The following is a 12,034-nucleotide window of genomic DNA, read 5'->3' on the forward strand; positions in this document are numbered from 1 at the left end:
GACTCTGGCTCCCCGACTGAAGTGAGACAGCTCCTTTTATGTTGTTCCTGTGAGTGTTCCATGCGGCTTATTAGCCAGATCTAGGATCACTCCCGAGGTAGTGAAAACCAAAGGTAGGGCTCTGCAGCTCCCCCTGGCAGCCCCCACAGAACCCAACAGGGATGTGCCAGGCTCCAACTTCTGGAGTGCCCTGCGGGAATCCATGGTGTCACAGCTGCCCAGGAGGGCTGGTCCTGGGGACGGTAGTGTCCCATATAGGTTCTCTGCCCTGGTCCTTCCATCTGGCAGGTATCCTGGCCAGGTAATGGCTGTTGCCGCCCGCCACAACATTTAAATTGAAACTTTCATTTTAATATTTCAAATATTTGGCATAACTATTTTTGTTTATTATATACTTTTACCTAATGAAGCAAATGATAGCAGTTATTGTGAACATCCTGATTTAGGACGGCTTATGTTAATTTGAACTTTTTTATTTTAGATTCTTGCCGATTATGCTTCTAGATTTTATTTCTTTTAAAATTAATGTTACTTATCTTTCTATTTTTGTGGGGTGCTGTTGGTTGTTGATGACACCATTCTCCATCTAGCATTGCACTTACTATCCAAGGTTGCAGTCTTTTTGCAGTGTGCATTGTACGCATGTTAACTGAGAATGTGTTAAACACTATTTTATTTAAGACTGAAGGTAAGAATGATCCATCCATCCATCCATTTTCCAACCCACTGAATCCGAACACAGGGTCACGGGGGTCTACTGGAGCCAATCCCAGCCAACACAGGGCACAAGGCAGGAACCAATCCCGGGCAGGGTGCCAACCCACCGCAGGACACACACAAACACACCCACACACCAAGCACACATTAGGGCCAATTTAGAATCACCAATCCACCTAACTTGCATTTCTTTGGACTGTGGGAGGAAACCGGAGCGCCCGGAGGAAACCCACGCAGACACAGGAAGAACATGCAAACTCCACGCAGGGAGGACCCGGGAAGCGAACCCGGGTCCCCAGGTCTCCCAACCTACCCACTACCCACTGCGCCACCATGCCGCCCGGAAAGACTTTAAGACTTAACAAAAAGAATATAAAAATTGGTTTTGTTAAGAATTTCAGGTTAGCAGCTTAGCAACTTTCCCTATAATTTCTTATTCACCCTACGAAAGTGTGCCTAACTAAGGCAGCAGTTTCTGTTTAGTGTATTCTGATCTTCGCCCTCCCTGAATAAATAAAAAATACTTCATTCTAAAGAGTATAAATATCTTCTTGCTCTTCCAAATTGCAGGTTTGCATCATGAAGAGCAGAGGACTGAAGTTAAATCTGTTGTGAAGTAGGGGTTCCTAAGCACAATAAGTCCCAATAATTACTCGAAATGCCCACTAGATGGGTGGGGGGGGGGGGGGGGGGGGGGGGGTTTAGGCAGTCATCAAACCCCAGCTAGTCACAAAAATGGCAAATGTAGAATTTTGAAATGAAAACATTAATTTTTAGCTAAAATTATTATGCAATTATTTTCAAGAAAAATACTATGCAATAGTGAAGCTCTGAAGGGCACAAAAGGCAAAGCAGTAGTTGCCTAAAATAGCAAATCCTGCAGCACAGTTAAATGCAAAAATCCAGAAGGTAAAGTCAAAAACAGAGCAAGCATCTAAAATCCAGTACAATATATTAAGCAAAGCAGAAGTCACTAGAACTCACCAACACCACAAATGCATTCAATGAACCGCAAGGGACTGTGGGATATTCCTCAGCCATTATAGTGCTGAGGGTAGTCCCTTGACGGTGATAGGCAGATGGACCTACCTCTTAGGGGACCACCCACAAACACATAGTACATAGAAAAAGATATTTTGACTTAAAGGAACTAAATGAACAACAATGCTAATGCAAGAATGAACAAAACACATATAAAGGAGGCAGCTGAACCCTAGGCATGGGGGGAACCCTGGCTGAAATATAACAAAATCTGAAATGAACTGCCATTTTTATTAAAGAGTCCCTCTGTCACACAAAGGTTTCATTTTGAATATCTTCAGTCTAATACTGCTGGGTGCCACAATCTTATAGGTGGAGTGTGATGACACAGTATCTCACATGATCTGTGTCACATGACCTGTTACAGACATATCAACTAAAAACACATTTAGAAAACTTTGCACTTTGTTTTTAAGGTGAAGGTTACATTTCTCACAAAATACTAAATGTAAAAACTTTCAGGACAGTTTTTCATTATGAGAGTTTCTTTCATTGAAATGTTTGCTGTCCAGTTTCATTATGTATTCCTTATAGTTGAAATTGATAGCATTTTATAGTATTGAAAACTTCTAAAAGTAAAAGAAATGTTTTCAATATATAAAGAAAGCTTTATTTAGGCATTCATCTGTTAGGCAACAATGATTAGGAATATTGTAAAATTAGATCCAGACCAATATCAATTCTTTTCCCTACTTATGAAATATTTGACCAGATGGCTCCATGTTCCAGCATTTTTATAACAACGGATGAATGAACAAAAACTGATAGACATTAATAACTTTATATGAACAATGCAGAGTTCCAAAAAATGACATTAAAAGAAATATAGAAAACAAGAATGCTCCATACCTCAATGTCCTCGACACCATCAATGCTGCTTTGAGCAGTACAGCGCGGCCTGCTAAGTGTCACTCTGTACAGACTTTCTGTGAATACAAAAACATTAAACTGGTGAAGACAGTCAGAATATGATAATTTTAGTGACATTACATGCAAAAATAATTACAAAACAGTGGCCCCAAATGTTAATGAACAGTTAGTTGGCGACCTTGACAACAATTATCCAGTCAGTCTCTGTGATCATACTGATCTGTGGTGAATGTCAGACAGGGAAAAATAAAATAAAAAGCTGGCACATTTTTCAAGAAAAAAATAATAGGTCTGTCGTTTCATAGGGTCAAAGAATACTGCTAACAATTATACTTGCCTTTGAGGAGATTTGCTTTGATGAATTGCCTGTTCCTATTGAATGTGTTAATGTTAGTTGTACACCTTGCATAAATGGTGAAGGCTCAGAAGCATAAATGTTATTATTTTAATATTGTTTTTACTTTTTCAGTGTGTATTAAACCATAGCCTATTTCTTCCTTTTTGTAGATGCATGCTGATGCACCAATTTATTTTTACTTAATTAATAAATATCATGTCTTATTTGTATTCTGTAGTATTGCCAAAGACTTTAATAACATTATTATTCAGTTTAATTTTTTATTTGGTCATTAAAGACCAAATATCCTGGCAACATGAATGATAAATTTAACCACTTTGCAATTTATCTATCTAGTTAAATATAATTTTGTATTATTTAAAGAAATATTTTTGATTGTCTAAGCTATTGTTTAAAGATAAAAGAGCAAGCCTGGAACAGTTAGAGCAAAAGCAGCATCAATGCATTTACTTTATATTCAAAGCAAAACATAGCCACTGAAAGCTGTGTATTCTGAAGTGTCATTCAGGACATAATTAGTTCTTTATAATGTAAAAAAATCAATTCTGAATTACACAAACCACAAAATATACTGAAATACATACACTGTACATTGAGACAGATACAGAGTTTATGGAAACAGATTATTATATATTAAATGTTTGTGCTAATACATACAGTATACAAAAATACATAAATTACATACTAAAACACTGGCACTACATACATTATTATATACTGAAACCCATACATTACACGATGAAATGTAGACATGGTATATTGTAATTTATGAAATTAATGTTAAATGTAATGAACATGAAATTAAATTAAATAAAACTGATTTTGAGGAATTAATAACTTAGACCCCTGCCTTGTGCAAAATGCTATTTTAGACAGGCTCTAAGTTCCTTGCAACCCAAACTGGAGTATGGAATAGAATAAAATTAAAACAAGCCTACTTAGTTCATGTAATTAATCTATACAACATAAACTGCATGCATTAAGTATTTTTAATAAGGGAAGGATTTTAACTTTAGAATAATGATCCATGTATTTCTCTGTGTTGAAAGATATTATTACATGAGATCAGTTTTCTAGGAACATTTCCCCAAAAAGTTGCTGTTTCATTAAATGAAAAACCTACCGTAATACCACAGCACACCCACATTGACAAATTCCTTATTTTCTTTTACTTAATTGCCAATACAAAATAAAGCATTTGTAGTCAATTCAATAAAAACTTACTATTAAAAGGAAGGATTTCAGTATATAGGGCTTGTATACATTTCAGTATAAACTGTATGAGATAAAATCTCAGTATGCTATTATATTTACACATTTCATTATAGTGTATGTGTTTCAGTACAGTGTGTATGTAATGTTAAGATTTTTAAGTCCATTTTAATTTAAAATGGCATTTCATAGTGTAGGACATTTCACTGAACATTATTTTACCAATCTTAATTGAGCTATTAAGTATGACATCTTTGAAGAAGGCAGCATTATTACCATGGTTTCTGTTTGTGTGAAGTTTACATGTACATTTGATATATGGATGTGTTTTCCTCTAGGCACTTGTGTTTTCTTCTACAGTATAAACCACAGATATTAATTTTAGATCAATTGGCAGCTGTAAATTGGTCCTTTGTGAGCAAGTATATGTTTGTGCTTAAGTGTCAGAATGGAACAGGGCAGGCAATTCTATTACAGATGGCTCTGAAGTTGTGCTTAATGCTGCCAAGGCAGACTTACTCTATATTGGATGTATGTGAAAAAACAAAAATGCTGTGAGATTTGTTTACTTTTTAGGAAATGTAATGCAAGTTGCAGTATTTACCACAAACTATTCTTCTGTGTTATTGTCAAGTGTAGACAACTACTGTGTTAATTTGAAAAGCTCTTGACTGAATACTGTTGCATGATTCTGTAAAAAAGAAAAAGCTCAGCTCCTGTAATAGTAACATATTATCTAATAAATATGTTCTGCTATGAAAAAGAGAAGGGACTCGAAACTATGCTAAAACTAATGTCAAACATACTTTATTGCTTAATTTTTGAAAACAATTGAACAAATTACACTAGTTTAGTGAAGCCAGAACATTACATTGTCAATTTATAGCGCTCTTTCCTTAAAATACTGTGCCTGTAGATGCATTTAAAAAGTAAGCACAAAATATGGCAACACCAATAATTTAAAATTCCACTTAAAGGTGCCTCATAAAAACAAGTGTGTTCAAATTAATTGAAAAAAGATATTAGTGCTATATGAAAACCATTTCCACTTTTTTGAGTATTATTTCTTTACTTGAAATATACTGCTATGACTAGCAAATGTTACCATATTTTGTATCATTAATCAGTTTTTTGTGACTATTCAGTGTTTAAATGAAGGTTTGTTACTTCAGAGAATTACATTTTTTTTTGTTGCATTCATGATATATTTTGTTTGGAATCATATTTATTGTTTTTGAGATTATGTTGTTGCTGAGGTATGCCCCTAAAAGTTGTGTCGTGTGACATTATTAGTGCAACACTTTAAAGGGTCTTCTGTGATTCCCAAGATTACATTTATAATCTCTTTGAGACATTCAAGTATTCTTTTTAATGTTATGAGTTGATCCTGTTTTATTATTTTGTGGGGTCATTGTTTTGGTTTGCTTTGACATTCTATAACCATTTAGGATTTTAAAATAAGAAAAATCCAAATACTGCAAACTTTGTTTTATTTAAAATTTATTTAAAGTATTAATAATTATTTTGTGCGGTCGTTAACACCATTTTGGATTTTTATGTACTTGCCATTTTATGGCTACTGCTCACTGCTTGCCTGGAAAAATTACCTGAAGTTAACAGTGTATTATGCTGCTTCCTCCACTGTTTATAAAAGCCACTGTACCTAATATATAGTGCCTTATGAACATATACAGATTCCTTCACTTTTTACACATTATATGATGTTGCGCACTTATTCAACACTCAACACCTCCAAGTGAAAACAAGATTTTAGAGATTTTTGCAAATTTTTTGAGAAAAAAAAACTGCCTTTGGTGGCTTGGGAATGACCGAACAGGCTTCACACACCTGGATTTTGCATTTTCTGCCATTGTTTTCTGCAGATCTTCTCACGCTTTGTCAGAATTGTCACTGGGCAGCTATTTTCAGGTCTCTCCTGAGACGTACGAATTGGTTCAAGTCTGGGCTCCAGTTGGGCCAATGAAAAACACAGACTTGACCTGGTCACTTCTGTGTCATCTTTGCTTTGACACTAGGGTCACTGTCCTGTTGGAAGGTGCTCCTTTGTCCTAGTACAAGGCTCAGAGTGCTCTAGAGTTGGTTTTCTTTAAGGATATCTTTTTACTTTGCTCAATTTAGCTGTCCCTCAACCCTGACTAGTCTTCTAGTCCCTACCACTGAAAAACAATCCCACAGCATGATATTGCAATCACCATGCTTCACCGATGGAATGGCATTACACAAATTATGATCAGTGTCTAGTTTCCTCCAGACATGATGCACAGAATTGAGGCCAAAGAGTACAATCTTGGCTTCATCAGATCAGAGAATCTTGCTTCTCATAGTCTGAGAGTTTCCAGGTGGCTTTTTGTAAACTCCAAGAGGGCTTTCATGTGTTGTCTGGACACTCTGCCATATAGAACAGATTAGTGGAGTGTTGCAGCTGTGGTTTCCTTCTAGAAGATTGTCCCATAATCACACAAGTTCCAGCCAGTGTGGCAATGGGTTCTTGGTCACCTTTCTTGCCTCTTGCCAAGGCCCTTCTCCCCTGATTGCTTAGTTTGGCCGGGCAACCAGCTGTAGGAAAAGTTGTGGTCATTCCAAGCTTATTCCATTTAAGAATTATGGAGGCCACTGTGCTCTTGGTAACCTTCAATGCTGTAGAAATTGTTTTATAGCCTTCCTCAGTTCTGTACTTTGGCACAATCCTGTCTTTCAGCTCTGCAGGCAATTTCTTAACCACATGGCTTGGATTTTGCTCTGATACACATTTTCTACAGTGGAACCTTGTATAGAGAAGAGTGTACCTTTCCTAATCATATCCAGTCAGTTGAAGTGACTACAGGTGGATTCTAAACAAGATGCAGAAACATCTCAAAAGTGATCAATACAATAGGATGAATCTGACACAAGGCCACAAGATAAGAAAATGGGAAAAAATTGAACAGGTCTGAATAAAAGGCGCCATACTTTTGATCTCTTGTTTTGAGTCTTTACAAAAACATTAAAGACTCCTGAAGATCCTGCTTTTGTCTGATAATAGTAATTTCTATTAAAGTGTTGAATTTTTTGGTGTACAAATTATCCAATAACAGAACAAACCTTAGATATTACAAAAGTTCGAATTAGTCTGAGCTGCCCTAATTCAGGGTATTCATAAAAAGTAAGGTAGAAATACATTATAAACGAGAATTGTTGCCTCATATATTTGTAATATTAAAATGTGTGCTTTGATTTAAAAACTTAGTCTAGATATTCTCAATTGTAATAGAAATTTGTCATTTTTCACACCTTGATAGAAGCCCATGGAGGACTAGATCCCTAGTAAAGAATCTACAGTCAAAAATAACCTCATCTTTGTAATCATCCATCCATCCATTATCCAACCTGCTATATCCTAACTACAGGGTCATGGGGGTCTGCTGGAGCCAATCCCAGCAAACACAGGTAATGGAGTCTAAATAAAGAATATTCCAGTAATAATGTATGCAGTTTAATTCTCAAGACAAGGAAGGAAAATAGACAACAGTATATTCCAAATCAACAGATAGTAATGTATAATCATAAAGTTTAGAATGTAAAATATTGACAGTGAAATCACAGAATGCTACATATACTCAAATTAGTTATTTTATCATCAAAACATTTTTGGCATGTTGAGTTTTATGCATTAACGCGGTGTTTACATACTGTACTATAGAATAAACTATAGAATAAACTGGATAGCTTTGGCTGACAGTTATGGAAGACTGTCAGCAGTACATTCAGATGTTAAATGGCTGTAACTGTAGACATTATCACTTTTAGAATATTCCATAAGAAAATAATTTGGTCTTTAACTGAAGTTAGAGCATGCCTTTAGGGAGTATTTTGCCAAACATATACAGCTTCCTTAGCCTCGTTTATTCAGATGAAATTAAACCGGCCTGTAGAATCTGTAGATTAGGTTAAAGTCATAGTTCACAGTAACACTTAAATTATAAAATGAAAAAATAGATTGGTATGGCCTTTGCTGTTCAAATTGGCTTGGTAATGGTAAAATAATAGTAATATGGACAGTCTATTGTTTAAAAATGGCAGTGTATTATTTGCAGTATTCTATAACCCCAAAGCACTAAAAGGAAATTCTGTGGTGTCTTATATAACAAAATGTAGATCAAATTCATTTAGAGCTGACAATTCAATTTACGTACAAATCTTTGGAATGGGCAAACAAACAAGGGGGCTCCGCCCCCTGCTCGCTTCGCTCGCCTACCCCCGGGGTTGGGTAACCCGAAATACATTGATGTATGTATGAGATATATTGGAGTGTAAAGGTGTAGATGACGAACAAAGGAAGTAAAGAACCCATAGCATGGCACATTAGAAGGACCTATTGGAATACTTCTTTATACACATTTGTAGTAAAATCGTTGATAGAGTGCGTCATCTGGATCTAACACGTAGATCTGTGCATATTTGCGTTCGTGATTTGGCTCAGGGTGCACTGTTCCAATCCGATGTAACATTTTTCTACATACGCGAAAGCAGTATGGGCCATTGCCAGCTGGTGGCCTGATATTTACCCTGGTAGATGCAAAAGCAAATGAACTATTGTAGGATCTAATGCAGTCCATAATGTTTTTACTTTCGGGTACATTGTTAGTTAGAAACATCCGTAGATATTCAGGATATTCATCTAAAGGAGGCAGTCTAACCTGACCCCTTTGACAACAACGTGTAAACTCATTAGTTGTATTGCTAGTTGTTTCTTCAGGGAAGTTAAGTGAATGACAATGACAGCAAATGATATTCATTAATCCTAATGAATGTTCATTAATAGTGGACGCACGTAAAACCAAAAAGCCCTCAACCTGGGTGGGACGCTACAATACTTTCGAATTTTACTGCTTTCATATTGTGTACCTTTGTCTGCATGTGTATCTTCAGACCTCAATTTGTCCTGGTATTTTTTCAATTACACCTGGTTCTGATGATTAATCACCTTTTGTTATATGCTTTCTATGCGGTGAGAGCACATGATTTGTGTGTACCATGTGCTTTTAATTTACATGATTGATTTTTTCTTGATCGGTGTGCTCTTATATATTCCGTACTATCTTTGTGGACCTTTGCGGACCCCGTAGTGTCTTAACCCGTGCCTGCTTTGCTTCCGCAGTTTCTGACGCTTGTTGTAGGTGCCTGCGTTCATTGATCTTATCCAGGTGGGCTCGTGTGTGTATCGTTGAGCTGTATTGTGTTTGAATTTGGTGTAAAGCATTCAGCGGTTTGTACAATTCCAAGCAGCACATTATTCCTAACTTCACTGACTTCCTAACCCCAAACACAACTTTCTAGCACCCTCTTCAATGCCTCCCCTATTACCGCATGAAATCAATACCCCGCTATCAGTCCTCCGTGCTGTGCTCCGCCTTCCCTCAATCGGACCTAACAGTCACTTAAAACCAAAAAGCCCTCAACCTGGGTGGGACGCTACAATACCTTATATATTCCGTACTCTCTTTGCGGACCCCGTAGTGTCTTAACCCGTGCCTGCTTTGCTTCCGCAGTTTCTGACACTTGTTGTAGGCGCCTGCGTTCATTGATCTTATCCAGGTGGGCTCGTGTGTGTATCGTTGAGCTGTATTGTGTTTGAATTTGGTGTAGAGCATTCAGCGGTTTGTACAATCCCAAGCAGCACATTATTCCTAACTTCACTCCGCAGTAGTGCCACTCACAATATGGCGGTTGTTTTATTTGCTATTTCCGTTAGTTGAGCTGTACGCGCCTACGCAGTACGTCTCATGGTCCCATCGCCGTGTACCTGCGTCCATGCCATCCGGTTTACCATTCTTGGTTAGTAATATGGATATGAATACATGCACACCTTAGATTAATGATTGCAGCTGCATATTCAAATGATGCCAATTACTTAAGCAGATCAAAGACCTCACTTGTTAATTAGGCTGGGCAACACTGCATTCATATATTGGAAAGTACACAATGATAATGGTTGTGACCTAGTGTACATAGTGCTAAAGTGATTTAGCAGTCACTTGTGTGGGATGAACAGACATACCTATTTGTCCAACGCTGTAATTCAAGGAGATTTACAATACCTGAGATATAATTTTGTATGAAACTTTTACTTCCATTTTGTTTTTCCAGTTGGAGCACAGATAGTTGAAGTGACTTGCTCATTGTCACAAAGTGTCAGTAGTGGGATTTGAACCCTCAACCTCAGGGTTGGAAATCCAAAATCCAAAGCCTTAACCATTACATCACACCACCTGCCTGATATAGTTGCATACTGTATATGATAAAATGTGTAGCTGTATAAATATGAAAAAAATGATTATAGCAATCCATCCATCCATTCATCCATTATCCAATCCGCTATATCCTAACTAAAGGGTCACGGGGATCTGCTGGAGCCAATTCCAGCCAACACAGGGTGCAAGGCAGGAACAAATCCCGGGCAGGGCGCCAGCCCACCGCAGGGCACACACACACACACCCACATACCAAGCACACACTAGGGACAATTTTAGGATCGCCAATGCACCTAACCTGCATGTCTTTGGACTATGGGAGGAAACCGGAGTACCTGGAGGAAACCCACGCAGACACGGGGAGAACATGCAAACTCCACGCAGGGAGGACCCGGGAAGTGAACCTGGGTCCCTTAACTGCGAGGCAGCGCAATAATTATTGAATTATTCAATATTTGAATGGAAGGAGCTGGAGCTACTCATTAAGGTATCAGAAAAAGTTAGGAAGCAGTCCCTGACTGGAACTATGTATTATGTAATGCATACTCACACATACTGTACTGTACACACTCAATCACCAATGGCTGGTCAACTTACAGTTACCTGTAAACTTAATAGTCTTGTTTTCAAAACATTTGTGGAAATAAAAGAATCAGGAGAATGGGTACTCTACACAATGAATGGTCTGGGAATTGAACCAAGTTGCTTGGAGCTTCAAGGCAGCAGCAGTCACATTATAAAAACAGATGCTGCAATCAAGCTTAAATAGAACCATGTTTAAATAATGAGGACTACTGAAAGCTAGAATTTATCTAACTTACAGTGAACTATCAAAAGTGAATAACACAAAAGATAATGCATGATGATGAGTTTATATTCATTTGTCTCCTTATTCCATTTTTCTATGACATAACACTTAATTATATGCCATTGATAAATGATAACTGCACTGGGTTCTGTAGTATAAAAAAACAAAATAATCATTAGTTTCAAAAAGCATACAATTGTATCCTGGAACTGATACAATTTTACAAAATCAATTTATTGGCTTTTAGAATTAAAACATACAAAATAAGATTTTGTTTCCCTTTGAAAGAAAGGAAGCATCTCCCAAAAATAATTATATTGGTTTATTTGTAAAACAGTGTGAAGAAGCATGGTACAGGTCATTCCATTAAGAGGGTTAACCCCAGGAATTTCCTGGAGTCACATGTTCAAAAGGGAAACACTATTTCTTTCTTTCTTTTTTCTCTTGTTTTAATAAAAAGATATTTTTTGTATCACCTCACTACAAAATGTAATTGATATATGTAGTTGCTTTCATTTTCCTTAGCTATGATTACTGTTTCATCTCATATCACTAACATACAGTATAACTAATGTAACAGATACAAAGCAAGCTTGAGAAACCTCTGCAGCTGAATGTCTCTTGAAGACGTTTTACATTCTCTTGATATTTTCTATGGATATTTTTATTATTGATTTTATAAATTGCATTATAATTAATTAATTACAAATCAATCAGGCATACATTGTATTCCTTTCAGATCTGACATTTTAGCCCATCCATCCACAGACTAAAAAT

At 36.8% G+C, this 12,034-nt stretch overlaps 1 protein-coding gene across 1 annotated transcript in view; it reads right to left on the minus strand.

The window, feature by feature from the left end:
- pitpnm3 (PITPNM family member 3) overlaps positions 1–12,034 on the minus strand; it is a 280,043-nt gene that overhangs the window by 118,209 nt on the left and 149,800 nt on the right. Inside the window, exon 4 of the mRNA XM_028806634.2 lies at positions 2,608–2,684. Coding sequence (XP_028662467.2) covers positions 2,608–2,684 — 77 coding nt within the window. The remainder of the gene's footprint in view (positions 1–2,607; positions 2,685–12,034) is intronic.

Source organism: Erpetoichthys calabaricus, chromosome 8 (genome assembly GCF_900747795.2).
Source record: "Erpetoichthys calabaricus chromosome 8, fErpCal1.3, whole genome shotgun sequence".
Lineage (NCBI taxonomy): Eukaryota > Metazoa > Chordata > Cladistia > Polypteriformes > Polypteridae > Erpetoichthys > Erpetoichthys calabaricus.